This window comes from Ceraceosorus guamensis (assembly GCF_003144195.1).
Source record: "Ceraceosorus guamensis strain MCA 4658 unplaced genomic scaffold IE81scaffold_1, whole genome shotgun sequence".
Classification (NCBI taxonomy): Eukaryota; Fungi; Basidiomycota; class Exobasidiomycetes; order Ceraceosorales; family Ceraceosoraceae; genus Ceraceosorus; species Ceraceosorus guamensis.
This window is the reverse complement of record NW_020289996.1, coordinates 133,773-159,342: the sequence shown is the minus strand read 5'-3', so window position 1 is coordinate 159,342 and position 25,570 is coordinate 133,773. Positions and strand designations below refer to the sequence as shown.

The window sequence follows — 25,570 nt, the reverse complement described above, 5'->3', positions numbered from 1 at the left end:
AGAAGAATGGCCGCGCCAAAGCTTTTTTCTTTTCACGCGTTCGGTGTTGCAAGACACGTGACTGTGCATCAAAGCGCGCGACATGCAGTCTTGAGTCAAGAGTCACGAGTCTTGAGTCTTGATGAGTCTAATGAGCAGCAGCATGCACAGGTGTTGACATCAAGCGCGCAGGGATCAACAGCATGCATGGCGATCGAGGGCGATGAGGTGAGGTGACGCTCGCTATTCAGCTCAACCACCCAGCCTCATGACTCCAAGCATCGAAGGCAGATTGTGAGGACCGCTCAATCAATACACTCGACCGACACTCCGATTGTAGGAACAGCGTGAACCCATCTTCAAGCGTCGCGTTCCAAAAGCTACGGGTGTCGCACCCACGCACCAGCTGTTCCCAGCTCCGGCTTTAGCAAGAAGCGACCATGTCATCGACGCTTCAAGGTCGTCCTCTCTCTCGCACAGCTTCGTCAAGCGCGAGCAGCTCACAAGCGCAACAGCAGCGCTCGACATCGAGAGGGGTCGTCAGCTCCAGCAACATGCACGCAAAGACGTTCGACAGTTCCAAGTTGAAAGTTCAATTGCACAAGGTGCTGCACTCCAGATTGGCCGGTGTCGCGTGGGAAAGGGACAAGGAAAAAATGAAGGCTGTCAATAGGGATATCGCGGATAATGTAAAGAGCAGAATGATTGGTGAGTTTGGCAACTTGCTTGCAGGGCGATCACTACATGAGGCGTGCGCAGTAGGAGGTGAGACGGGCTAGTCTACAGGGCTCCGGACGCAGCGCCGAACCATATGTTGGGCGCAACACTGCGAGGGCGCAATCCCAACATTGGGACAGCAGACTAGTCGACCCTTGACGAGAAGGCTGCATCTGACGATTTTTCCACCTGCCGCTGCTGTCTCCCCGATTGCGTCTCCTACGCCTCAACCTCATTTGGCTGCGTATCACTCTACAGAGATAGAACCAAAGGGTGAGCCGGCACTGACCACCCAGCATGATCAACCTGCGTGTACACTCACGCGTTTGTCCCGCTGAGCAGGCTTCAAATACCTTGTACAAGTGCAACTCTCAGAAAATAAGGGTCAAGGGGGCAGGTGAGCTTCGCCATGCGTCGCGCGATCTGCCGCGTGGCACCAACGCTGACCTCTGAAAGTCCACGCATTTCGCTTGGCACATTTGCGCTACTCAGAGGTGAGGCAGTCCGCATCCTGATGCTCGCATCTCGCGCATCATCGCTGACCGCATTGCTGATTTCCTTCGCCCTCGCACCTCAGCCGATGCCGCATACCACTGGGAAGAGGGAGATGTCGTGATTCACGAAATGTACGCTAATAACGACCTGATCGCCACCGTCACCGCCTACGCAATCCGCACATAATCTTTCTGCGTGCACAAGGCACCGACACGGCCCGCACTCCAGGAGGCGTGAAAGAGCGCAATCGCTGGCTAGAGTGCCGCGGCGCGGCGTGCAGTCACTGCACCAGGCTCAGAACAGGTATCATCGAGGTGGGGCATGAATGACTGGAGGAACGATGTTGAAGCGACTTGGTGATGAGAGCAAGTGTGGAAAGACAGAACGAGGTGGCTATGCATTGCGGCGTGTAATTACGAAGGGGGGGACAGAATTCGAAAGTAGATCACGGGAACCCAATATGCCAAGGAAATGCGGGGGTTGGGATGCACCCACCATCAGTCATTCACGAGAGGTGGCTCTCGACAGGTTTGCATCAAGCGTCACCGCCTTCGAACACGAAGAAGCCGCGTCGGAGCTGCTGCTCGGCTCTTTTCTGGCGACAAGACCTCATTCCAGGTAAAATGCTTTTTGAGCAGCGCAAAAAAGCGCTTGTCGGCCTGTGCAGCGGTGGGGCAGGGGTGGAAGGAATGGTTGATGCAGGAATCTTTCAGCACCTTGCAACCCGATGCAGAGCTCGACTTTTGCCAATGGATGCTGCTCACCTTGCGTCGCTGCTGATAGCAGAACTACACAACCCATTCGACGTGAGCCGCATGGCGAAGATGACGGTCAGCGCGCAACCGATGTGGTCGTATTCGACAGCAGCCGACTTACCAAGATGAGTGTGTCGGAGTTGCTAAGCTGCACCATAGTGTCCACGAGCGGCTGAAAGGCCGACTCGAGGTATACACAGTCTGTCACGACAAATGGGTCCCACTGTAAGATGTGTACGCACTTTGCGACGCCGTTTTGTCCACTTCACGCACCTGCCAACAGCAGGACGTCGGGCTTCGAGGGGATCGAGGCACTTGCAGGAAGGCCCCAATCTAGTTGCTCCACTTTACAATTGGTCACCGCAGCCTGATTCAAGGCGTGATTGAGGTCCATGACGTTCAACATGGCCCTGCGCGTCCCCAATCCCAGCACAAGGCCGTCAATGCTTTAGCTGCTCGCCGCCCACGCGCTTGAGGCCTTGCCTAGAGGACCTGCTCGCCTGCACTCACTCTTGATCCGTCACCCAAACTCGAGCTTGAGGAAATCTCATAGCAGCCAAGAATCCCACCAAGCCGGTTCCGCTTCCCAATTCTACGATTGTACCGCTCCTCCAATCTCCGTCCTGTGCGCCCTGCAACATTTCCAGCTCGTCGCTCGCCAAGTAAGCGCCAAGCACTTCCGCAGCTGGCCATATCCTCCCTCCACATCCCTCCGTCACATTGATTCTGAGTTTGATACGTATCGCATCTTCTTCTCGCCAGTCATGTGGTGCTGATGGCGTATCAGCCGCTCTTGCTGCTGTGCTGACATCCTCCACCGAGTGAGAGCCGTACTGCACCAGAGGTCTAGAGCCGTCCCTGGGATAAATGACCAGAGCAGGTTCGTCGATCTCGTTGATCTGAGCCGAAGCTGAAGTGCCTACCAGTGGAGAAGAAGGTGGAGAGGATCTGGGAGTACCCGGCACGTCGTCCTTGAAGTCGAACCCTAGTTCTTGCCCCAATGCCGGTAGCGTCGTCATCGCCACGTCTCTCACCACCAAGGTGGCCATGCTGTCCCTAGTAAGCTTTCGAGTCTGGAAAAAGGGATTTGGGCTTTGAGCCCAAGGAACAGAGAATGTCGGTGCGAGCGGACTGGACAGCTCGCGGATCTTGTCGAGGGAGGCAAACAGCAAGGAGTTTGCGAACGTCAAGGCTGCCGAATGTACTTGTGCTCTCGTAGATGATCCGAGCTGATCAGGTAAGGAGGAGTGAGTGCAGTAGTGAATGTCGTGGGTGCTGTTGCTGTTGCTGTTGCCGTTGCCGCTGCGCAAGCCACGGGTGCAGTAGGTACGTTGCATGCACAAGTCTTAAACATGCGCGCTGCTTCTCCACACCTTATTGATCCAGCTAGATCGCTCGCGCGCGTCGAGCAATCCCGCCTGCCCACATCAGTCTGTTTCATGAGCACGTCGCACTAACGCCCTGCGCCATTCACAAGCATCCTATCGATGTTGTTGGACCTCCATCCTTGGGTCCACTTCAATCCTGAACGCCTCTTGCCCGCCACTCGTCGATATGCTCGTGCAAACAGCCGCTCTTCTCATGAAGGGACGTGCGCATCGGGTATCATATCCGCATCCACACAAGCAGCGACGAGTCTATCCCACTTGCACTGAGCGAGACACGCACCAATTGCGGCAGTGGCTTCACGCCCTGCGAAACAGGAGAGCGCAAATCGCACAATGTATGCATTTCGAGTGCGCATCTCGATGTGTCGGGCAGAGATGAGCAGGCAAAGAGGTGAAGGAGATGTGGTGCAAATACTTGTGGGGCTGACGCTTTGGTTCATGATGGTGTTGATGAGGAAGAGTCACAGGCCGACGAATATGAGGTACCCAATATCAGCACGATCGGTCATATGGTTGTGGCCGCTATGCTCTGAATCAAGCATGAGGTGCAAATAAAGAAGGCAGCTAGAAAGTGTAGGAGAGATGATGCTGTGGACCACGGCAAAGCCCCGACGAAGTCCAATCGCATGCGCCCACATGACCTTTTAAAGCAAGATTGCCGCGCCAATCAGGACGCTGACGAGAGCGACAGCAGAAGAAGCAATGGGCCGAATCGAAGATGCACCGCTAGATCCGCCACTGGTGTTGCTGTTGCTGGTAGTGTTGCTACTGGTGTTGCTGTTGCTGCTCGCGGAGCTGCCGGTGGGTCGACTGGAGGAGGAAGTGGAGCTACCGGAAGAGCTGTTAGAGCTGCCAGACGATCTAGTTTGGCTAGAGCTGTTGGAATTGCCTCCAGCGCTGGCATTACCTCCAGACGAATCAGGACTAGAAGCTCCGTTGACCAGCTTTCCCTCTCCCCACGGAATAGAATCTCCCTCGGGTTGCTTGTCGTTAGGAGGCGGAACGGTGCTTCCGTCTGCCGAAGCGATGGTGAAGCGAGTGCACCAGGTGGGGTTGGCCCCGTCAGAGTCGGTGAACTGGTAGAAGTAAATGGCGCTGTACGGTTCGACCTCTGGGCATGTCCACGAGAAGGAGGTCTGCGTGGTACCGTCGATGTTGGTCGCAATATCCTCCAATTTCGTCATGTGCTGGTTCGTGCCCGTCATGACTGCAACCGTGGGCAGGGGTGAAGTGTCAGCGAACCGTACTTATGCTTCTATAGCGGACATATTCGATGTGGCCCAGTCCCTGCACGCTCGCCCCACGCAGGCAGTCACCCGTTGCCTCTTCTACCCCCCACACACCAGAGCTGCTCCTCATCTACCTCCCGCGTCAAGATACGCACGACTGATGGTCATCTTCTTCCACTTGTTGCCCGATGCAGGGCTCCACTGAGTCGTGCATTGGTCTCCAGCCTTGAACACGTCGTTGGGTCCAGGGCTGCTTGGTTCGGCAGCGCTGCCAGAAGAAGGGCTACCGCTACCGCTTGCGCTGCCACTGCCGCTCGATCTTTGTCGGCGCATCAGGGCTTGGTGGGGCGATGTAGCGCCATCGTGAGACGCCAACACGCTTGCAGCGCAAGAGACGGAGAGGAGGATGCCGAAGAGACTAGAGCGCATCTTGATGTTGAGAATGAGGACTTGAAGAGATGATGCTGATTAAAGCAGACGTGGCTCTGGATTGCAGTATTGTTCGATAACGAGTGTGGGATCGATCGACTCGGATTGAGGGCGTGATGAGATGAAGAGGTCGGATGAACGTCAAGGGATACTCTGGCGAGTCGAGAAAGGAAGGGCGATAAGATCGGAGAGTGGACCAAATACGTTGCAAGTTAGGAAGGGCGGGGTAATTGGAAGGGGATTGGCTTGTGTGAGCGGAGTGGATTGGCGGAGGAGTGAGTGAATGTCGAAGGGAGCGAATGCAGGCGGCCAGCGTACGGGGTTCAGCCATACGCCGTAGCTTGTTTGTCGCTCATACGACAATTTCCAGGCCCCGTTGCGCGCCGTTGAGTCGGGCATGCGCTATATCCATCACGCCTGATGCCCACTCCTTCTCCTCGATCGCGACTGCAGAGCACAGCAGACACGCGTAGGCATGCACCCACGCACACAAGCAGCGCTCGAGAGGGGTCTGTTGGCCATCTGAGCGCAACACGACAGGCATTTCCTTGGTCTATAGTTATTGTGCCTCGAGCGGCGCCCGGCTTGGCTTGGCTTCAGCAGCCAGCAAGCTGATGGCAGCATCAGCAAGCGCATCCTCATAAGAAGCTAGGTTGCAGATTCGGCACTCAAGCAGCGCAGCCGCGAGCGACGTCTACATATACGATTTGTGCGAAGTTATTTTGACGCAGCCCAATGCTATAGATGCACACCTCTGCTGCGTGGCGCAGCTGCCAGCCTAGCTGCTGATGGCGGGTCGTCTCGTGTCATGCATCGCACCGCATACCATCAGCAGCAGCTAGCAGGTCGTGAGTCTTCCCCTCGCTCGTACCCCTGCATGGGCTGGACTCAAAACTGCATGCATGCGCGCGACAGATGCGCGACGCCTGCATCTGCGCGCCTAGCACTTGCTTGCTGCTCTGTGCGAGCAGCAGCAGCAGCAGCAGCAGCAGCATGCGCTTTAGCTCCACGGACTCGGCACTTTTTCCCTCTTCTCCGCGGCGGTGTTGTAATAATAATAACCCCTGATAATAATAACAACATAGCATAGCACAAGGCAAGACGGGGCACCGACGACGCTCTGGTGCTCCGCAACGCGCAGGAAGAATTTTCGATTGGAGGCTCGGCAACGCAGAAGAGCTCAATTGCTCAGGCTTGCTGCAGCTAGCATCCCCGCATGCCGGTGCACCCAGGACTCACCACCCGTGACTCAAGCTGTAACATACGCGCAGGCTCAAAACCCAAGATCTCAAAACACGAATTCATCAGTCAGAGTTTGAGTGCGTTGTGCATGTCAGACCGTGACCATCAACCAAAGACTGCTCGTGACATGAGATTACAGCACTTAGACGAGCTCCGTCCATGCAGCAGTGGCTGATTGAGCTGCATCGCATGGTCCGGTCAGTGCCTCGGCTCACACTTGATCCGGTCCCAGATCATGCTTAGAATAAGCAGTCCAAGCACTCGGCGCAAGCAATATCCTCGAGGCAGCAGCAAGCGCTATACAGAAAGGCACATGAATGGATGTGAGCGGGCGGGTATTGGGTGCGTACTGCGTACCATAGAGATGTTGGAACTCACCAAGCACCAAGGCAGCAAGCGGCGCTGAATTTGGATCAGTGTCGACGGGGCGGATGAGATGAGCAATGTTTTGCAGAAGACGCAGTTTTGGTCTCTCACTCACCAAGGTCCGCAGCATCCGTGCTGCATTCAAAGTAGCGAAAAACAAGGAAGGGTTCAAGGCGGATCTTGAATCAGATGCGCACCCTCTTGAAACGCTGCGTATCCCATCGACTGACCTTGTCTGAAGGTCAGACATAGTCATGAGAGCACCATAGGTCAGTACGTACGCTTCGTAGAGAAGAAAAGGAGGGCGTCGAAGGGCTCTTCTACTCACCACGTGCGGATGCTTGTTTCTGTTGCAAAGGCGACATGCCTTGACCTCCGTATGCTGCAGAGTTCCAAGAGTTCAGTCAGCGTGAGCCGTCATACCGCCTTGTGAGATCAGAATCCGCTCCGACTGCGTCCAACCTCTTCGAAAAAAAGATCTAGTTGTGGAGCACACTGAAGACTTTCGGCGGGCCCCTGCCCTTCCAACTGCGCACTTGAGTTGCAGTCACCACAGGGCGCACGCTTCCCCTCCCGTTTCTCCACACTTCGCGAGGGAAAGCATACACGCACGCTGCTGCATCATGGGAGGTTGTCCGCCATATCCTCCTGGCTGAGGGTATCCGCCCTGCTGTGGGTAACCGCCTTGTTGAGGGTACCCGGGTCCAGGACCGTAGCCTGGCTGACCTCCTTGAGGAGGATAGTACCCCTGAGGTTGTTGGCCGCCTCCGTAGTACTCTTGAGAAGCCATCCTTGATTGGGGGTCTTGATCAATGGGGTGATAGAGCGATAGATGCTTTCTTGTCGTTTACTATACTTTGACGAAGGAGAGGATGGTGGTCATCTTAAGCTGCGCAAAAATCGAAGCGTGACTCACAAGTCACCTAAGTCAGCAACGCTTGTTATTGCCAGATATACCGATTCAGCCCAACCCTGATGAGACACGGCAGACTGATGGGCGGATCAACAATCGAGACGTTCACTCAGCCGGTGCCGTCCGCGAGCACAGTAGCAGCAGCACCACCTATCTAAGCAAGACGGCGGCTGTGACTCTGCTGATGACTGGCGATCGGAATTCAGATTTGACTGTCGCTTCGCTGCTTCTGGCAGATGTATAGGTGATGCATTCAACCTGCAAAAAGGCGGACATCGACCTAGCGCAGAATAGACACGAAGATCTCGCGATCAAACGTGGAGGAATGTGCGTGTGGAGGCGGACAACTCACTCTGGACTTCCATGAGCGGTGCAGGTACCCGAGCGGTCCGCCGAGCATCTCGCAGCCTAGCTCTGCTAAGTGCATGCTGCATCGCGGACCTTCCGTCGCTCCGACGCAAGCTGCGTCGATCGTCTCATCAGTAGTCACCGAGCCTCGACTTGCACTGCTCTCGTCCACGACCTTGAAGGTCGGTTGCCCAAATCGCACGTGCCTCTGCTTCGGAGTCGTCTCAGTCAGACAGTCAACACTGCGAGTCTCGACGACGACGTCAGTCACCAAGGTAGCCCGCCCGCATGTTTTTGATTGTTGTTTTTCTCCAGCAGTCCGCTGCTAGCAAAGCGGTTTTACCCACGCATCAGGGTTCTCTCCTAGCTTCACGTCACGAGGATAAGTTTCGCCGAGGCGTGCGCTCGTCAAAGTCTCGCATAAGCGATCGAGCAATATCACGGGTGGGAGCCCCTTACGATGTGTCAAGTCGTGAGTGCAGGTCATGAGGAGAGTATCGCCGATCCACAACGTGCGATCCACGTCATTGAGTGTCCTCCGGTTGCCAGAGCTTAACCAAAGCGAGCAGTCGAAGTGTGTAAGACAAAGTGTGAATAATTGTGCCGTACATGGTGGCCCGGCATACGATTCGTGATTACTCGTGACTGCATGTATGCATGACGAGCTGCAAGGATGCCGCCGGTCGGCAAGTCGGAGCTTTTGACCCATCTGGGGTTTTGCCGGAGCAGAGTGTGAGTACAGTCTTGAGTTCACTCTTGGGAATGTTCGAGAGCAGCAAGGTGTGAGCGTGATCGGATGGAGAAAAGTCTGTGCGCCGAGTCACGCGGATCAATTAAGCTGCACCGAATCACCAATCTTGAATCTTGAATCAAGATTTGAATCAGCGTCACGAGTCAAAATCAAATCATGAGGTCGTGAATCAGAAATGAGCTTGCAGCGATCACGACATGCGGAAGCAGTCAGAGTCACGAGTCACTGAGTGTAAGTCATGATAGTCGCCAATCAGATCACTATACTAGCACCCCCATGACTCGTGACTCGTGACTTGGCGAACCTTGTGTCGTCCTTCACTGGCAAGCCAGTCACCACCATCATTTTGAACCTCTCGATCTTGATCCTAACACTTCTCTGGCTACATAGTGAGCGCTGTCGACCCTTCATGACTCAATGAGTGCAGCACGTAGGATCATCTTTCCTCCTTCAACTCCCTTCGCTCCGTTGATCAGCAAGCCTTCGTCTTGCCTTACCAACCTGGCTGCATCACATCTCAAGCGCTCCATCATGACGTCGGCGATCGCAGCTGAATCGAGTGGTATTTCGCGTGGACCGCGCACACGCTTCACCGAAGTATCTTCTCGCATCTTCGAAGAGTACAATCGAGGTCCGGATGTCTGGTCCATGTTCAATCCTTTGGTCTTTCCAACTGCCAAGAACTTGGGTCAAGGCTTCATGAATTGGCAGCCGCCTTCCTTTGTTCTCGAAGAGTTGAAGAAGGATGTGGGTGAGAGGACGGACGTGCATCATTATTCGCACCCCAAGGGTAGGCCTAGACTTAGAAAGGCTCTCAGCAAATACCTTAGCAAAAGCCTTAGGGTACCGGACGTCAGCAAAGGCGACCTTTTCGACCAAGGCCAACTGCCGCAACTCCGATCGGAATCGGATAGACTGCTGGACCCGGAGACTCAAGTTCTCGTCACTGCTGGTGCAAACGGGGGCATGTATGCGGCCCTCAATGCGTTCCTCGAGCCAGGTGATGAAGTGATCGTTTTTGAGCCTTTCTTTGATCGTGAGTCGAAATTTGCATGGCATGCGTGTGCCGGCGCGCCGCCCCTGGCTGTGCCAGCATGAACGCTGGACGGCCATACTGACCTTAAGTTGGTACATGCGTGTCGGTAATTGGTCAGAGTACATCTGTGAAATCACCTACTGCGGAGGCAAGCCAGTGTACGTGCCATTGATCCCACCATCCAAGCCAGGAGGCGGCAATGCGGGAGCAGATGAATGGAAAGTCGATTGGTCGGCTCTCGATGCCGCACTTGCTTCTGGCAAAGTGAAAGCCATCATCTTCAACACGCCCCACAATCCCATTGGCAAAGTCTTCGAGTTGGAGGAGCTGCAGCAGTTGGCACGCCGATGCGTAGAGAGGGACCTGCTCGTAGTTTCTGATGAGGTGTACGACTGCCTTACCTTTGATGGCAAGGAGCACATTCGTATCGCCGCGCTGGAAGGAATGTGGGATCGCACTGTAACAGTCGGCTCGGCCGGCAAATCTTTCGCTGCTACGGGCTGGAGAATAGGCTGGGTAGCTGGCGCAGAGCACCTCATCAAGCCCACGCTGGTCAGTCACACCAGAATAGTGTTCACTTGCAACTCGGCAGCAAGCGAAGCAGCGGCAGCAGGTCTGGAATACGCCATTCAATCCGACTTCTTCGACCAGCAAAGCAAAGAGTACGAGGCTAGGAGGACAAAGTTGACAAATATGTTGGACAAGCTCGGATTGCCGTACACTTTGCCTCATGGCGCTTACTTCATCATGGCGGACATGAGCCGCCTGCAGATTCCGGAGGGATTCGAGTTCCCCAAGGACGTGGCTTCGAAAGCGAAGGATTTCCAGCTCGCTTGGTTCGTTGCCAAGATCGCTGACGTGGTGACGTGAGTCTTGCGATGTTAGAGCTGCATCGCCAGGAGCCGATTTTGGCCAGTAATCTGCAGCGAAAGATTCGCACTCTGCGAATCCGCAGCGAGGCAAGGACTGATCTGAGTTGATATGCCCGTCTTGACAGAATTCCGACCACCGCTTTCGTTTCGGATGAACACTGGCACTTGTACGAGAACTTCCTTCGCTTTGCCTTCTGCAAAGACGGAGGCGAGATCGAGGAGGCTGCCGTCAGACTCGAAAAAGTAAGTTTCTGTACCCACTTGTGTTTCATGACCGAAGCGCAATCGTTTCTGCAGTGTTTTAATGGCTCGGCGTTGAGATGCACGGCTGACAAGTCACGTTGTTTGTCCGCCGCAGCTGAGGCCTTATCTCAAGAAGTAAAGATCTCGGCAAGCATGTCAAAATGATATAGATGACACCTTCCGGTCGAACGTTGTCCTGGGCTCGCATGAATGGTACCCTCCACTGATGAGGCTACGGCATTGCAAAAGACACGCGCAAAAAGTTGGGTAGATGGTAGTCCTGTAGACGAGAAGGATGAGTCGCTTTTAGTGCAGCAGGCCCTCGAGCATCTCATGTAAGCCTGGCACCGAGCTTCTGCGCTCTCGATTCTTTCAGCGCCGCCATTCTCTGTGAAGGCAGGATTACAATCAGGCGAAGTTCAGGAAAGAGCTGCCGATCGCCCATTCCTGCGATCGGAATCGTTTGCTGATTTGGAGGAAAACGGAATGACTCACCGCTCTTCTCTCCTGGCGTTGTCTCTCCATTTCCGCTCGCTTTTCGTCTTTACTGAGCGGAGTCGCTCTAGCTTGCTCGCCTGAATTCTGATCCGTCTGATCACCAGGCGTCTCGTTCGGCGCGTCATCGATACCACCCCAACCATCTTCTGCTGGTTCTTTGGTCTCGTTGGCGCTCTTCGGGTCGAGCGCACCGGGCAGGGGAGCGGAAAAGGCCGCAGCTGCAGCTGCAGTCGCTGCGTTTGTCGATGGAGTAGAAGCGCCCGAGGTCAGACTGGCTGTGGAGGAAGTCAAGTTGGTCTTGGAGCCGGAAGCCCCATCGGTGCTTGGCAGCACTGCTTGACTTGGGGCGTTGTCCGCCGGATCGCCCCACGCGTCCTCATCCTCGACTGGTTTCGCGACACAAACGAGATCAGCGATAGACTTTGCGCACATGGCGACGTTGGCCCCTGGGCACTCACACGCGTCCTTGACAGCCAGACTTGTCTTTAGCGCCGAAGAAGGGTTAGTAGCGGGCCGAACAGTACCTAATCTGCTCCCAATCGTAGTCGCACTAGTAGAAGCCTTGGGTCTGCCTCGTTGCGGCCCCAATTTTCTCCTTGGCACTTCCGTAGGCTTTTTGACGCCAACTTCGAAGCTGGACCAATCTCCGGCGTCATCATTCACATCGATCAGATCCTCTCCCGCTCCCCAACCCACAGCTGCAGCAGCGTCTGCTTGGTCGTCCCCGGCGGGTGCGAAAGTGGAAGAGGACGTTGTGCCATACGAAGAGCCAGAGTAGGATCTTTGCGGTTGTGCTTTGGCTGCACTCATGCCTACCGGGGGTTGCTTGGAGTGGGCAGTGTCGAAGCCGAGCTTGGAGCTGCTGGACGCGACGGCTGATGGGGCGGGCGAGGCACCACGTGGTGGAGCGAGCTGATTATCCATCGAAGTCGCATTCAATCCGCTCGGGTCGATCTGTTTGGCGAACGCAGACATAGTCCAGCCAGCAAGCACAGACGCGGCGCCTCCTGCCGTTGAGGCGAAGCCTTCGGGAGGCTTGGCAAACGGCATTGGAGAGGTCGAGGCGCTCGAGGCGGAGCTGTTTCCAGCCCCAAAGCCTACCTCGTCGTTGGCAGAAGGCAGAACGGTGTCGGGCATCGAGGCAACTTCTGCCTCGATGCGCTTAAGAAACATGTTGACACCTTGTTTGGCCTGATCTCGCACCACTTTTTCTTGGTCGACTAAACACGGCGCAATAGCTGGCACTATCAGACGAGCCATGTCGTCTCTCTCATAGCTTTCGCCGGTAGCCATCAAAGCCATGAGACCAGCCATCCTGGCGTGCAAGAAGGGGTCCTTGAGACTCCTTGAAAACGCAGGCACGAGCACCTTTCGCCGCGTGTTGAGAGACAGATTAGGCGAAAGTCTTCCCAAAAGAATCGTGGTGTTGGTCCTGATGCCAGGTTCGGGATCTACCTGAGTCTTTGCAAGCTGCCTTAGCAGGTCATTGTTGAGGATTCGCTCGCTGAGCTTCGGAGCCAAAGGTAAGATCGCCTTCACCGTTGCCTCCCTAATAGCAGCTGCAGAGTCCGAGAAACCTGTGATGAGGTTAGGCCACACCCCATCGACAATCCTCTTCGGTTCCAGTCTCTCTGAGTACAGCTCCAAATTCTCCAAAAGAGCCATGCGCACGCCTCGATCAGGACTTTTGTAAGCTGCCAAAATGGGAGCTGTTAGGCTATTGTTCCACTCTACATCCGTGAGCGCTGAGCCGAGCTGCAGCACGAGCGGTAGAATCTTGGTAGCTTGAATCGTCGATGACCCCGCATGCTGCCCATTGGACGCCAAAGAAAGGGCATGAACAAGAGCTGGCAGAACTTTGTACTGAGTGAACTCTGGCGGAAAAGAGTCGGAGTGTGATTTCAGTTGCCTACGACAGGGGGTGGATTAGCAGAGGGGGGGCAAGACACAGCGTGAGCGGAGAGAAGGTGACTGTGAAATTAGCACAAAGCTGCTACTACGTCTCACCTCATCACCTCTGCTCGCTCTTCTTCTCTCGCGAGTACGAAGCCATCTAAGCCAATAGCGACCTTGACCAGTCTATTCTCAGCAAAGAATCCTCCTGGAGTTTCTCCGGCAGCAAGGAGCTGTCCAGAGGTACCTCTAGCTTTAGCATTGGGGACCATCATACGCTTCACTAGGGTGTACATCTGAGGCGGCACCTTTCCTGCTGGCGGTACGGAAGAGCCGGTGATTGGGGGTAAAGACCCATTGTATGCTTCCAGAATGAGAAGCGCGAACGAGTAAGAGTCCAGCGCGTGCGTCTCAAGTCTGCGAGAGAATTGCATACTATTTATCAGCATACCTTAAAGCGTCACACTAATATGCCCAATGATTGGGTGACCTGAGGTGCTCACTCTCGTAATGGACCCCAGCCTCCTTGCTTCACCTCAGGAGGAGCAAAACGCGACGCATCAGGTAGCAGTCCACCGAGGTTCTGTTCGAAGGGTGTGACGCTGAGCGCGGCTCTGACAGACAGGCAACCGAAATTGGGAATAACACCGAGCCAAGCGAAAGATGCGAGGATCAGGTACTCACGTACAACACGGCGCCCTCATCCTTTACCGAGCTCAGAACTTCGAACCCGCCTAGCCTCCATTCTCCAGATGCCGAAAGAAAGATAGAGTCTAGACGGACATTGCCGTGCGTAGAGCCTGCTGATTCGTTGATGAAATGTAGAGCGGTCTGGAGAGGGCACCAACGAGATGCCGTGTGTCAGCGTGCGAGGTGATGGTTCCAGAGCGAGTTGCACGAGCAATTAGAGCGAGATGCGAGCCAAATGCGGGCGCGCGAGAGATAGAGGTGCATTCACAACATAAATGTCTACACTCACCGCGACGCTCCGGATCCCCCAGCCGATCCACTCTTCTCGGCCCTTTGCTCTATTCCTCTGATCTTCTATGGCTTTGCCCAAAGGCCTGACCTTCTCCACCGCGATATACACTGCTTTCTCGTTCTCAAAGCTATCGATAAACTTGAGCACATCGGGATGCCTCATCGTTCTGAACTTCCTGCAAGCATTTTTAGCAAGTGGTAGCAGATTTCTTCGAGGATTGTGAGCAGGCAAGGTGGAGTCGAAGATGAGGATGGAGCACGGAGAATTGTCCTCTCGTTTTGTGCCGCTGTGAAGTGACCAGATTGTGCGTGCTTCTAGGTACGGTTCCCTCTCCCGTATTGTGAAGCCTGGAAACGGTCCGCCAGCCTGAGAAAGGACAGCAGAGGCCGCCCGCTTGAAGTAGTCCATGCTCGGCTTGGTCGGCAGCCTTGCAGGCCAAACCACTCCTCCGCACTGAGCTTCGTCGTTGGTCCTAGCTTCGCCCCTCGCAAGCTCGCAATATGGCTCGAAGCAGCTCACGTGAAAGATCGTCGAGGATCGGTCAGCTCCTGCACTTGGTGAATGGTGGGGTCAGGAGTGTGAGCGCGCGCAACGCTTGCGAGATGAATGTTTGAGCGCACGCCGTGATTCTTCTGACCTTTCACCAGATTCACGCTTCACTGGTGACTTTTGACTTGTTGCCCTGCCCTTCTCTGTCGCAGCGCGTGTTATGCCTCCTCCGCTCGCGCACGGCTGCTGGTCGATCGCGTTCGCAGGCAGCGACATGCCTGCTAGCTACAGGCGCTAAGAAGACCCTCAGCGAGCCATCACGTGATCAGGTGAGGATCGATGTTGCTCTCGTTTGTTCGAACACTTGGCTCGATACTCGCGACTCATGTCTACTTCTAGGGGATCAGTCAATTGCCTTAGCACCAGACATCCTGACGCCGACATCGCTACATCAATCGCATGCCGTGGCACGGGCTACCAGGGTTGAGATTTTGATCATCATACAAATACATAGGCTGCAGCAAGCGGCGGGCCCACAGGATCTATCCATCCTAGAAGAGCGTATCTTCATCTCGAAGATATTCACCAGAATCGCTGGTTGCAGTTGCAACAGTAAGCGAGCGAGTCAGCGCCCATCTGTAAGGGAGAGTAGCCAGCGCGTGGAAGCTGCGCCGACAGAGCGAAACTTACGATTGGTGGAAAACGATGATGCTGGTGGGATCCATCTTGCGCGTGTCGAGCGTCGATCTGGCCGTCACTCCGAAGCCCTGAGTGGGGATGAGATGGATGCGGATCAATCTTGGCTCCTACGCCAGGCGAAGATGCATACAGCCGACTCTCCCATCTCGTTGCGCAGGAAACACTCACCAACGCCATCCCGCTCATGCTCAGCACTACCACTCCTGCATGCTCGGGTGTATCATCCGTGATTCTACCCAAGTGCGCCTTGACCACATGATTTCCGTAAAGGAACGGCAGCTCTCCATTGGGTTTGATCCACACCTGCAACATCCCAGACATGTGAACGCATGTGAGCCACTCAATTCGTCCTCCGCCAGAACCCCGCACAGGAAAAGCTCACTTTGTACTTGGCGTACTGAGTGAGATGATCCAGAGCGGTGATATGCAGTCTGAACTTGCCAGTCTTGCTAAACTTGCCAAAGCAAGTGCCTAGAGATATCAAATTGGGTCTAGCGATAGAGGTAGCCGCTTTCATGCAAGCCTGTCCGTCGCAATAAGCAGCGCAAAGTGATGAACATCATGTGAGGGTTTTGGACGAGAGCGCTCGACACCACTTGACCCGGTGTTCTCTCCAGCTGGATTCCTCCTCCCCTCGATCAGGTCCCCAACACGCGTGCTTGCAAGGCTTCGGCTGTGTTCTCTGTCGATTGCGACTGGCCCAACTCACCTCGCTAGCGTAGTACACCCTATCCCTGTGCAACCTGAATACATGCGGGTCATCAGGCTTATCCACCAAGTGAACGATGTTGGATCCAATGTAGTGCGAAAGCTTGGTGAAGAGCGTTTTCGTCTCTGTGTCTGTGAGCGGCCTCATCCTTGCTGGGCTAGCTGGTGGCCTGCGTCACGGTCAGGTGAGGCAGAAGGCGGACTCCGTTCGGAACCTCTTGCAATGGCGACTAGACTGCAACGCGTCACTTTTCGCTTGCCAGATATGCAGATGACGTGGATTGATGAGTGGGCCTGAATAAAGCGGAGGTCCAATGGGTATGCTCAGGGCTGTGGTTCATCAAGCAAAGGTTGAGCAAGCAGCGACCCTCTCACAGCCAAGGTCTGTGTAGAACCAAAACTTCAAAAATATAGTTAGGCCCACGCGCATTTTTCTCGCACGATACAAAACGACGTCTTCGCCAAGGATTCCCGAATTTTGTGGCCCCACGCACCGCGGCAGTCGCGACGAGGCCAGACATATGCAGCAGCAGCAATCGTGAATCACAATGTGAATTCCGTCCATGCATGCAACAAATACGCGCAAGTCCATTGAAAGCTCTGGATCTGTTATTTCGCCCATTCATCGAGGGACTTGTTGTTCGCGATCTCTCCAAGTCGAGATCTTGAATCCATCCTCACCTTGTAGCTCGTCGACGGTTGGCTCCGACGATCAACGCATACCCCGAGTCAACACAGTCACGAGGAGCGATACGGGAGACGACTACAGACGACTGCACATACAGGTCTTGGATTTTTGATGGCATGCCCGTGTCCAAGACATTTGAGCGCATACATCCGGCAGCGACTTCCTCTTGAACCACAATTGCGATTCTGTAAGCAGCTTGCTATTCATCAGACGTCAAAAGCCAGTCGTACTCCTAGATCAGCGAGCAGTACCCGTCACGTCTGCTGCCCTATCACCGCTGGCACCTCGCCCAGCGCTCGTCCAACATGCCAGGCGTAAATTCCATCAAGCTATTGACGGGTGCGTGAGGTGTGCTCGTAGCGTACCCCATGATGGCATCTACCCGAACGCTTCCGATACCATGTGGTCGGTTTGCCTCCTCGAGGCGCCGATAGCTGACTTGTGAACAAATTGCCCCTGGACGCAGGAAACTCTCATCCCGAGCTTGCGCAGCTGGTTGCGGACAGGTGCGTGAAGAGCAGGCTACGCACACATCACTGCCCCGCCATCATCTGACTAGGGTCTCCACCCATCAGGCTGGGCATCGAGAGGACACCATGCATCGTCAAGAAGTTTGCTGACCAGTCTATCGACGTTCGAATCGGCGCTTCGGTGCGAGACGAAGATGTTTTTGTGCTGCAAACCTCCAACTCATCGGCTGTGGATGCCAACGACAGCTTGATGGAGCTTCTGATCCTCATCAGCGCCTGTCGGACTGCTTCAGCACGACGCATCACTGCAGTCATCCCCTGCTTTCCCTACAGCAGGCACGACAAAAAGGACAAGTCCAGAGCACCCATCACGGCCAAGTTGGTGGCCAATATGATCAGTGTCGCTGGTGCTGATCATGTGATTACCATGGATCTTCATGCGAGTCAAATTCAAGGTTTCTTCGACATCCCTGTGGACAATCTGACTAGCGAGCCTAGCGTCGCCAGGTGGATCAGACAGAAGATTCCAGACTTCAGAAACTCCATCATCGTCTCGCCCGATGCTGGTGGTGCCAAGAGGTGCGTAGCGACTGCGCGTGCAATACTTCATGAGCTACTTGATTTGATTGACTGATTGCGCTTTTCTTGCTAGGGCCACATCTTTGGCTGATATCCTCGGCGTGGACTTCGCCTTGATCAATCGTAACCGGAAAAGGGAACAGAATAAGAGGCTGAGAGCAGCTGCGGCTAACGCCTCCAGTCTGAATGCCGGAGTCAGCAGGGCATCGTCCTTTTCTGATCTGCAAAGCGGACTCAGCACGCCAATGACAGGAAGTTTCATGATGGAGTCCACTTCTGGAGTTGCGCACCCCAATGGCATCGCAGGTCCTACCACCCATGCGGATAGAGTCAAGCACGAGGCGCTGGGCACCGCTGCAGTAAGTTCCGTCCGCTTTGAAGCCCTAAGACGAACCGCGCTGATCGTCCACCTTACCATGCCCGCAGCCGCTTAAAGATGTCAGTGACCAGCTCTCCAGGCTCAGTGTCGGCGCAGAAGGCAACGCAAATTTGTCGCTTTCTGAGCGCACGCCACGACCTGAAGGCCTAGAGCCGGCTTTCGAACCTTCTTCGGGACCCATCGATAGCCTGAGATCCGGACAGCCGACCATGTTGGCTTCGTCATCCTCGTCTGCACTCACCACTCAGGATGATGATGGAGAGGAAGCAGAGACGAAGATGGAGATTCTGGTGGGAGATGTCGCCGGTAAGGTGAGCAGGTCAGGCTTGGCGAGAAATTGGCGTGGCGCCCTTTCACATCTGACGTGTTGACCTTCCTATACGTAGGTTGCCATTCTAGTGGATGACATGGTGGACACTGGACGGACGCTCGCGCTTGCTGCTAAGACTTTGAAGGATGCAGGCGCTCGGGCAGTCTACGCGCACATCTCTCACGGCCTCCTGTCGGGTCAAGCTACGAACCTGCTCAGGCGTCTAGACCTGGAGAAACTGGTGGTGACCAATACCATCCCGAACAGCGACAAGGCGGAAAAGAGCAACAGCAAGTTGGAAGTGATGGACGTATCGGCAGTCATCGCGGAAAGCATTCGTAGAACTCATAATGGAGAAAGCATAAGGTGAGTAGACGGGCTGCTTCTGCGCTGGGCGCGAACAATTTTGATTGACGCCCTCCGCATCCTAATATCTCGCACACCAGCATGCTTTTCGATGCAAACCTCTTACTTTGACTTGCCTCTGGATTAGAAATGATCATCTCGCTGTCGTACTATAATTTGAATATCAATATTCTTGGCACTCTTCCAACTGTACCCGCAGAGATTCTTGCACCGGGGCGCACGCCGAAGCGGTCGCTGCGCTTACGCAGAAGCCGTGACAAAGCTCTTCGGTATGGGTGGTGCTGCGAAAAGTGTAAGAACAGCACAATCTTGAACGAAGTTGCTGTGGTGCACGAGTCCCTCAATGATGCGTCTAGAATTTCGACTTTGTTCTTTCAACCTTGTCGCGCTTCCAGCAGTCAAGTTTTGGGGCACTATTCAGCTCCTAGAATTCAGTTCCCAGAAGGCGAAAAAGGTCAAAACGCCAACGTGAAGATGAAAGCCATGCTCGTTCTTGGTCCTTCACGCATGTTCAGAGAAGTCGCTGGCCAACCCCGGTCACGTGAGTCAGTTGTGCGACGCGCATTCATCCCAGGATTCACGATTCGTGATTGATATCCTTGATCTCTTGGCGCAAGCATGCCAAGGATCATGGCGATGCTGACCTGCATGCGATGTGTGCTCTGTGCCACCACCGCCATGTCGGCCACGCAATCGGGAGGCACTTCATCGCGAAAGCATGGCCAAGTGCGATAGTCGACCTTCGCGTCCCGCCTCCTCGATAGAAAGCATTCGAGGTATGGCGTGAACAGGCGATTCGCTGGCGCCAGCGTGAAGACCTAGCCATATTGGCCTCCGTTACTTCCATCCTTCCGGGCCAAATTGCTGTCTCATCGTCTGATTCAGATCAGCAGTCCGTCTTCAGCAGTGCAAAAGTATTCCAGAAGAAATCGCAGGCGGACATGTACGTGCACATTCTACCCACCACGGGAGCCATCTCGTTTCAGGATTTCTTACAATCGGGCACTACCTTGACTTCGGAGCTGGCAAGGACGACGGAGCTGAGAGCTTCTTTGAGGTCCATTCTCAAGGAGCAGAGGCATGAGAAGAAGGTCAAGGTTGAGGACAATGATGGAGACGAGAGGGAAGCGAAGGTCACGGACAAGGATTGGTTCAGAATCGTCAAGGTAAGCTGATCCTTAGCAACAGGCATAGCAGCAGCATAGGAAGGAGCAATCTAAGCTCATCGACTTTGCTTCGTGCTTTTGAAGGCGGTGGACGAGTATCTGCCGCATCTATTTGGCATCTTTAACTGCGTACAGACGGATGATCTCCTGCTGAGGCACGAGCCGCGTGAGTGACTGGGCAGAAAGAGGAGCCTGGGCGATTCCATGAGCTCTGGGCTGACGGAAGCGCTGATATTCTTGCTTTCAGAATTTTCATGGAGGACTACCTTATCGTCATCCTCCTTCATGCGCGATGCTCCACGAGTAACTCTGCCCGGCCTGCACTATGAGCTGTGCTCAGTGCTCTTGCTGTCCGGCACCGCGCTATCCAACTTGGCGGCCTCGTATGTTGCCTCACTCGGCGATTACGAAAGAGACAGGCTACTGACCACAGAGCAGCGCAAGGCTAAAGACGAAAGGCTCAGGATAGCTGCTGATCTTTTGTGCAAGGCGGCGGGCATCTTCGAGTACCTTGGAGAGGACCTAATACCGCAGTGGGAAACGGTCGCTGGAAAGATCGACGGCAGACCACCTGATGTGACACGAGAGGTCACGCTAGCTATGAGCAAGTGAGTTGATTCACAACGGGCCTTTCAGATGCCTGCTGCTAGCACAAGTCGACGCAGCATACACATTGTCCGCTGACAAGGCTTTCGTTTGCGAAGGCTCGCAATGGCAGATGCAGAGTCGTTAGCCGTCCGCAAGCTCCTTTCGCCCTTCCTGTCGACATCACTGGACACGATTACGCCTGGTCCGCCTTTGCCAAAAACCCATCCTTCCGCGTCTCTGTTGGCTAAATTGAACCTGAACGTTTGCCAAAGATACGAGCAAGCCAGATCCCTGGCGCAAGTAGTGGGCAAAAAGCCGAGCATGAAGAATGTTGATAATCTTGCCTCTGAAGCAGATGGGCTGCGACGGCCTGAACTGCGAGCGGGAAACGCAGCTTTCGGCAGCGTTGGAATAGATGACGACGCTCGACTTGATTCGGCTGTTGGCGGGAAGGGCGGACATCAAGTCGGCAGCAAATTTGGAGGAGGTCTTTTGGGCAAGCTGAAGCCTAGCGTTTCGTCAGATCGACCCTCTTCAGGCTCGGGGGGAGGTGCATTCTCACTTGGTGCAGACGAAGATCTCTCCGTTGGGTCTCTGCTGCTCAAATATCTCGCCACGCGCGGCTTGTTGGCCAAGGCCAGGGCGTACAAATGGTTGGGCATAGATAGCGGCGAAGCGGGGAGGTATGGAGACGCCATACCTTTCTTGCGCACAGCGAAGGAGATACTGGAAGACGAATTGAGCACTATACGTCGCTTTGCTCATTTCAGAGACAAAAAGGGCAGAGATGCGAGGGAAGAGCTCAAGAAGGAAAGGGAGGATGAGTTTGCCATTGTCAACCATTGGCTAGCTTCGTACATCAAGCTAAACGATACCGTGAGTCTTTTCAGAGCGAGCTGCGCTCAGCGCTGGTCAGTTCGATCACGGGAGCAAAATGCTGCTCGTTCGCACGTGGCTCATCTCTACTTCGCGCATCTCACAGGTCGCTTTTCAGCCACTGACAAAGTCCACAGAGATCAGTACACGCATTCCAGCCGGTCGATCGGCCCTCGTCATAAAGCATTTCAATCCTCCAGTGCCTGCCTTCGGTCCAGGCTCGCCAGGCTACATCTCTGAGAACATGAAGCGTCTGGGAGTGGGAAATGAGACTCAAGAGTCACATGGAGCCATGCTTGCTATTGACAGATCATCCGGATCTCCTTCTGAAGACAACCGTCTGGACTTGGGGGAAGTGGTGGGTGTCATCAGACCCAAACCTAAAGATCAAGAGAGGGACTATGCTCATTCCATGCCGGGATACTATTAAACACAATCCAATGCGAGTCTTGTTCGAGCATAACAGCGGTGTATTGCACATGAAAGGAGGGCTAGGTGGACTATAAAGCTATGAGGCGGTGTGGCACGGAGTGTGATGGTGTTCTTAGCAATACAGATGCTTTGCATGGCACAGAAGAGGGAACAGAGCGAGATACTATAGCACGTGGGAAAGCTGATCGAAGAGCGAACATGCTCCCAATTGAAGAGATGGGTGGCAAGATAAAAGAATGCTGAACTGTTGCGGCATGATCAAGCACCCGCAGGTTTAATAAAGTAAGAGTCTATCCTGCGTTTCTTTTTGCGGGCAGCATACCGAGGGTCAAATATGGGAGCAAGTCTGGAAGTGCCACCGTTGTCTCGACCGGATGCTTCTGCGTTTGCACCGGTTTGGCAATCTCCGGAAAGATGTTCGTCGAGGGCCAGAGCAGCTTGGCTTTCCGTCGCTTGCATCGGCCAGCGGACCCACATGCCGCAAATGGGGCACTCGCCCCCACCCTCTTCGTGCTCTTCGAGCTTGACCAAGTCAGAACGCATCGAGTTTGAGTCGTCCACCAACAGTTCATGCTTTTCGCCTCTCATGTCGCGAATATCTGGGCGATCTGTCTTGATCTCCCGCACTAATCCTGCTTCGACGCTGGGGCCGTCCTCTGGTGAACGATCCTGAAGAGAAGCCTCAATCGCCAAGCGAAGCTGCCTCTCTTCATCTTCAATCAAACGCTCTTGCTCTGCATGACTTTCCGCCGTGGAATATGAGGGTGCAGCCTTTGCTCGTCTGAACGCGTTCTCTATGCTTCCCGCTGCTTGGCTCTTGCGCAGATCGATTAGCGTTCCCGCCTGGTCAGGTGAAGATGCTTTCAACGCGTCAATAGTCAAACGGGTAAGAGCTGTCCAGAGTGATTGGACCACTCACTCGGACCCCGATCAGTCTCAGAGTCAATTTCCTCTCCTTCAGCTCGGCTAGCAACAGCTCCTTTGTGATCCGGAACAAATCGTCCGCCTTCCACACTCTGTGTCCCAAGGTCAGGTCTCTCGTAAATCGCGTGTACGAAGAGGTTTTGCAGGTAAGCGTGACCTTTTGTGCATGGTAACTTTCTTCTTCCAGATCAGATTCGACTTTGTCTGCGCATCTTCGAAGCTCGGACAGAAGCTCCTCCAGGTTCGAAGTAGGGGTGAAGGTGTGTTCTCGACCCACGCTTCGACGCCAGCCTGCACAATTTGGGACCAATCGTCCAGGTATCAGATGTGGGAGCGAGACGGCGCTGTTATAGGTGCCGATGGGTGTAACGCGTCTATGCGAACTTCCATCACTCACCGCGTTCGGTAGGAGCGACTTGCGTCTTACCGAGTCCGAGGTAAATAGCTAAGAAAGACTCTGGGTGTCTCAGAGTCAAAGCTAGCACGACCCTCTTTTCCCAGATGTCTCCACATGTCTTGGCGAGCCAAGGTTGGTTGCATAATCAGTGGAAGCACTTCCAACTATGGATACTTCTCAGACCGGACTCACATCAATGCCTAGAGCTTCAAGGTAGCGCTCAGTGACACGTCCAATACCGCTGACTTTTCGTACTGGCAGGTCGTGCATGAAATGCATAATGTCGGTAGCGTTGGCGGGAACCAAATACTGTCCATTCGGTTTATTCTTGTCACTGGCAATCTTGGCTGACGTATTGGCGAGTTGTACACAGGCCAAAATGAGTCACGGATTGAAGCGAATAGGCCGCGGTCGCAGACTCCTCACCCAATCTGCAATTAGCTGCAATACCGCACGAGACCGTTAGACCAGTGGCCTGCTTCACATCTTCTCTCAACTGAGATGTTGCCAACGTCCAGTCCAGCAGTGTCTTAGCACAGCCCTTCATGTCGATGATCATTCCACAAGAGCGCACTCACTCTTGCGACAGCCTCATCGGCATCCACTCGGTTTGACTCGCAGTACTCAGTGATGTCCAAGTAACTGTCGGCAATACAGGATAAGGGAGTCTTAGACATTCCACCCACTACCAGCACTGCTCAGAGACACACTCACGCTTCATCGAGAGACGCTTGAGCCATAGTTGGATCGTACTCGTGCATGACGGCCATCACCTTCTCGCTAGTCTCAATGTAATGTTTCATGTCGTTATCGACGAGGATGATGTGAGGACAAAGAGCCTTGGCAATATGCTGGGTTGCAGCAGAGAAAAGGGCTCTTTTGAGCATTTCGTCGGATTTCGGACACTCTAGTCTCCAGCCCATGATGGTACACTCACTCCTGCCATACCGGAACGCACTCCAAACGCTCTGGCTTCGTACGAGCAGGTGACGAGTACCCCGTGCCCTACGCCGAAACATTTCCCCGACAGACTTGGGTCGCGTTTGAGCTCGCATGCCTATGCCGAGCCACAGCCAGACACTTCGTTAGTCCAGCCCAGCTGCGCGGCTCTCGAGGAGCGCGTGTGCCTACTCACACCGTAAAAGAAGTCCATGTCCGCATGCACCACAACTCTGCTCAGATCTCTGGTCGCCTCCAGATCCCTTCTCATGACATCAACTTTCTTCTCTTGATTCCTCCACTCTACACTGTCAGGAGGTACGCGGCTCATGATATCATCCTTGTCTGCTAACATGGATTCGATCTGACGCTCTATCCTCTCGCTCGTCTCTTTTTCCTTCAGAAAGAAGCGACTGCCTTTGGAAGCTTTGTAGATCTAAGCAGGAAGGTAACACTGCTTATTCAGCCCGTCTAAGCGCATGTATGCGCAGGACAACGATGCACACTCACGATTTTGTTGATCTCATCCTGGTCCTTGGCCAAGCCAGCCTTGCCGCTAGAGGCTGAAGAGGAGTGGCAACCACACAAAGAGGCACGGTTTTGCAGTTCAGCTCGCGACTACCCGTGAGGGCAGGCCCAATCTGTGGCAATCATTATTACTTACGGCCGGCCATGCGCTTCCTGAGCCTAGCGAGCGCCTCCTCATCCTGCATTCTTCTTTCGTCCGAGCCTTGCTCCGTCTGACCCGCCTTCTGAGCCTCGGAAGTGCCACCATCCTCTCCTCTGTCCTTGCCCTTGCCCTTCAGCGGAGATCTGACGTGCGAGCTGCCGTTCCCTGTGCTGGACGAGATCTTCTTCTTTGGAGAGAGGTTGTGTCTGCCTGGAAATGTCATCGCGAAGGCGCTCGGCTTGAAATTGGGAGGCAGATCTTGATCTCCATCTGATTCTCTCATCGGAGATGGAGCTCGACCGGCGGCTGTCAGGTCAGCAAGGTCCCCTGCTTCGCATTGTTGGGTAAAGATCCGCGGCGTCCTGAGCACACGTCGCCGTGTCTCGTGCAGCAGATGATTTAATGGACGCTCAAAGTCTACGACTTTGCTCTTGTCGACAAGCCGAAGCGGGCGAGGGATGAGGCATTCGAATCACGAATCGTGAATGCCAGGTGCGAATATGCAAATATATACCAACGTTGAGCTGCGACTGATGAGCTTCCCCTCCGCCATATCACGTCTCGCTCCTTACGCTTCGTGATTTACGCGCCTCGCCTCCCCTCCAAGCGCGTTTCTGTGGGGGGTGAGGCGCGCACGTGACGCGAATCACCAACACTTTTCTTCCACCAAGGTCCCTCGAACATATATGTTCGATAGGCGCGCATTGATCTCTTGATTATCTCCACCACTCCGTTATCATCAAGGCCTCAGTCA

The 25,570-nt window shown here is 54.4% G+C and overlaps 10 protein-coding genes across 10 annotated transcripts; 4 read left to right on the top strand and 6 right to left on the bottom strand.

Moving 5' to 3' along the window:
- Window positions 1–242: 242 nt before the first annotated feature.
- Window positions 243–1,815, top strand: IE81DRAFT_319142 (hypothetical protein). Its single transcript, XM_025512636.1, has 4 exons — window positions 243–687; window positions 955–969; window positions 1,039–1,093; window positions 1,272–1,815. The coding sequence occupies exons 1-4, from the start codon at window positions 420–422 to the stop codon at window positions 1,375–1,377; spliced, it is 444 nt and encodes a 147-aa protein (XP_025373420.1). The 5' UTR covers window positions 243–419; the 3' UTR covers window positions 1,378–1,815.
- Window positions 1,734–2,683, bottom strand: IE81DRAFT_279849 (hypothetical protein; the record flags this gene model as incomplete). Its single annotated transcript, XM_025511496.1, has 5 exons — window positions 1,734–1,850; window positions 1,956–1,979; window positions 2,068–2,147; window positions 2,220–2,356; window positions 2,457–2,683. Coding segments are annotated over 5 exons (585 nt in total), but the record flags the coding sequence as incomplete, so codon positions are not given.
- Window positions 2,684–4,275: 1,592 nt separating this feature from the next.
- On the bottom strand, window positions 4,276–4,833 carry IE81DRAFT_276293 (hypothetical protein; the record flags this gene model as incomplete). The annotated part of the gene is made up of 2 exons (XM_025511466.1): window positions 4,276–4,541; window positions 4,719–4,833. Coding segments are annotated over 2 exons (381 nt in total), but the record flags the coding sequence as incomplete, so codon positions are not given.
- Window positions 4,834–6,286: 1,453 nt separating this feature from the next.
- Window positions 6,287–7,616, bottom strand: IE81DRAFT_319139 (hypothetical protein). The gene is made up of 6 exons (XM_025512635.1): window positions 7,213–7,616; window positions 6,929–6,982; window positions 6,831–6,835; window positions 6,716–6,735; window positions 6,613–6,636; window positions 6,287–6,531 (listed from the first exon to the last, which is right to left on the bottom strand). The coding sequence occupies exons 1-6, from the start codon at window positions 7,388–7,390 to the stop codon at window positions 6,474–6,476; spliced, it is 339 nt and encodes a 112-aa protein (XP_025373417.1). The 5' UTR covers window positions 7,391–7,616; the 3' UTR covers window positions 6,287–6,473.
- Window positions 7,617–9,143: 1,527 nt separating this feature from the next.
- On the top strand, window positions 9,144–10,902 carry IE81DRAFT_343878 (PLP-dependent transferase; the record flags this gene model as incomplete). The annotated part of the gene is made up of 4 exons (XM_025515754.1): window positions 9,144–9,648; window positions 9,767–10,514; window positions 10,646–10,763; window positions 10,879–10,902. The coding sequence occupies 4 exons, from the start codon at window positions 9,144–9,146 to the stop codon at window positions 10,900–10,902; spliced, it is 1,395 nt and encodes a 464-aa protein (XP_025373416.1).
- Window positions 10,903–12,212: 1,310 nt separating this feature from the next.
- IE81DRAFT_279395 (ARM repeat-containing protein) lies at window positions 12,213–14,544 on the bottom strand (the record flags this gene model as incomplete). The annotated part of the gene is made up of 5 exons (XM_025511492.1): window positions 12,213–13,170; window positions 13,269–13,571; window positions 13,658–13,737; window positions 13,839–13,985; window positions 14,134–14,544. Coding segments are annotated over 5 exons (1,899 nt in total), but the record flags the coding sequence as incomplete, so codon positions are not given.
- A 551-nt stretch (window positions 14,545–15,095) lies between these two features.
- Window positions 15,096–16,382, bottom strand: IE81DRAFT_319134 (putative NIP7-required for efficient 60S ribosome subunit biogenesis). The gene is made up of 5 exons (XM_025512634.1): window positions 16,034–16,382; window positions 15,707–15,847; window positions 15,493–15,627; window positions 15,316–15,392; window positions 15,096–15,219 (listed from the first exon to the last, which is right to left on the bottom strand). The coding sequence occupies exons 1-5, from the start codon at window positions 16,178–16,180 to the stop codon at window positions 15,177–15,179; spliced, it is 543 nt and encodes a 180-aa protein (XP_025373414.1). The 5' UTR covers window positions 16,181–16,382; the 3' UTR covers window positions 15,096–15,176.
- Window positions 16,383–16,602: 220 nt separating this feature from the next.
- On the top strand, window positions 16,603–19,003 carry IE81DRAFT_319133 (phosphoribosyl pyrophosphokinase). Its single transcript, XM_025512633.1, has 7 exons — window positions 16,603–17,059; window positions 17,187–17,226; window positions 17,296–17,769; window positions 17,843–18,128; window positions 18,196–18,459; window positions 18,535–18,824; window positions 18,905–19,003. The coding sequence occupies exons 1-7, from the start codon at window positions 17,026–17,028 to the stop codon at window positions 18,933–18,935; spliced, it is 1,419 nt and encodes a 472-aa protein (XP_025373413.1). The 5' UTR covers window positions 16,603–17,025; the 3' UTR covers window positions 18,936–19,003.
- Window positions 19,004–19,355: 352 nt separating this feature from the next.
- Window positions 19,356–22,051, top strand: IE81DRAFT_319132 (hypothetical protein). Its single transcript, XM_025512632.1, has 5 exons — window positions 19,356–19,990; window positions 20,075–20,156; window positions 20,238–20,598; window positions 20,695–21,454; window positions 21,561–22,051. Exons 1-5 carry the CDS (start codon window positions 19,766–19,768, stop codon window positions 21,882–21,884), a joined length of 1,752 nt encoding a protein of 583 aa, XP_025373412.1. The 5' UTR covers window positions 19,356–19,765; the 3' UTR covers window positions 21,885–22,051.
- IE81DRAFT_319131 (DNA/RNA polymerase) lies at window positions 21,852–25,309 on the bottom strand. Its single transcript, XM_025512631.1, has 11 exons — window positions 24,811–25,309; window positions 24,657–24,709; window positions 24,343–24,582; window positions 24,145–24,264; window positions 23,922–24,058; window positions 23,786–23,849; window positions 23,634–23,703; window positions 23,400–23,554; window positions 23,208–23,325; window positions 22,806–23,101; window positions 21,852–22,729 (listed from the first exon to the last, which is right to left on the bottom strand). Exons 1-11 carry the CDS (start codon window positions 25,037–25,039, stop codon window positions 22,145–22,147), a joined length of 2,067 nt encoding a protein of 688 aa, XP_025373411.1. The 5' UTR covers window positions 25,040–25,309; the 3' UTR covers window positions 21,852–22,144.
- Between the last annotated feature and the right edge of the window lie 261 nt (window positions 25,310–25,570).

Coding starts and splice junctions, on each gene's coding strand:
- IE81DRAFT_319134 (XM_025512634.1), bottom strand. CDS start 16,180: ATGAGGCCGCTCACAGACACAGAGACGAAAACGCTCTTCACCAAGCTT. Junction 15,848..16,033: donor GGGTGTACTACGCTAGCGAG/GTGAGTTGGGCC, acceptor TGCGACGGACAG/GCTTGCATGAAAGCGGCTAC. Junction 15,220..15,315: donor ATCATCGTTTTCCACCAATC/GTAAGTTTCGCT, acceptor AACTGCAACCAG/CGATTCTGGTGAATATCTTC.
- IE81DRAFT_319139 (XM_025512635.1), bottom strand. CDS start 7,390: ATGGCTTCTCAAGAGTACTACGGAGGCGGCCAACAACCTCAGGGGTAC. Junction 6,983..7,212: donor ACCTCCCATGATGCAGCAGC/GTGCGTGTATGC, acceptor GGAACTCTGCAG/CATACGGAGGTCAAGGCATG. Junction 6,637..6,715: donor CACGGATGCTGCGGACCTTG/GTGAGTGAGAGA, acceptor ATCCAAATTCAG/CGCCGCTTGCTGCCTTGGTG.
- IE81DRAFT_319132 (XM_025512632.1), top strand. CDS start 19,766: ATGTACGTGCACATTCTACCCACCACGGGAGCCATCTCGTTTCAGGAT. Junction 20,157..20,237: donor CCTGCTGAGGCACGAGCCGC/GTGAGTGACTGG, acceptor TCTTGCTTTCAG/AATTTTCATGGAGGACTACC. Junction 21,455..21,560: donor ACATCAAGCTAAACGATACC/GTGAGTCTTTTC, acceptor CGCATCTCACAG/GTCGCTTTTCAGCCACTGAC.
- IE81DRAFT_319133 (XM_025512633.1), top strand. CDS start 17,026: ATGCCAGGCGTAAATTCCATCAAGCTATTGACGG. Junction 17,227..17,295: donor GCGCAGCTGGTTGCGGACAG/GTGCGTGAAGAG, acceptor TCCACCCATCAG/GCTGGGCATCGAGAGGACAC. Junction 18,460..18,534: donor TGGGAGATGTCGCCGGTAAG/GTGAGCAGGTCA, acceptor TCCTATACGTAG/GTTGCCATTCTAGTGGATGA.
- IE81DRAFT_319142 (XM_025512636.1), top strand. CDS start 420: ATGTCATCGACGCTTCAAGGTCGTCCTCTCTCTCGCACAGCTTCGTCA. Junction 1,094..1,271: donor AATAAGGGTCAAGGGGGCAG/GTGAGCTTCGCC, acceptor CCCTCGCACCTC/AGCCGATGCCGCATACCACT.
- IE81DRAFT_319131 (XM_025512631.1), bottom strand. CDS start 25,039: ATGACATTTCCAGGCAGACACAACCTCTCTCCAAAGAAGAAGATCTCG. Junction 24,583..24,656: donor AGGATGAGATCAACAAAATC/GTGAGTGTGCAT, acceptor CTTCCTGCTTAG/ATCTACAAAGCTTCCAAAGG. Junction 24,265..24,342: donor ACATGGACTTCTTTTACGGT/GTGAGTAGGCAC, acceptor GGCTCGGCATAG/GCATGCGAGCTCAAACGCGA.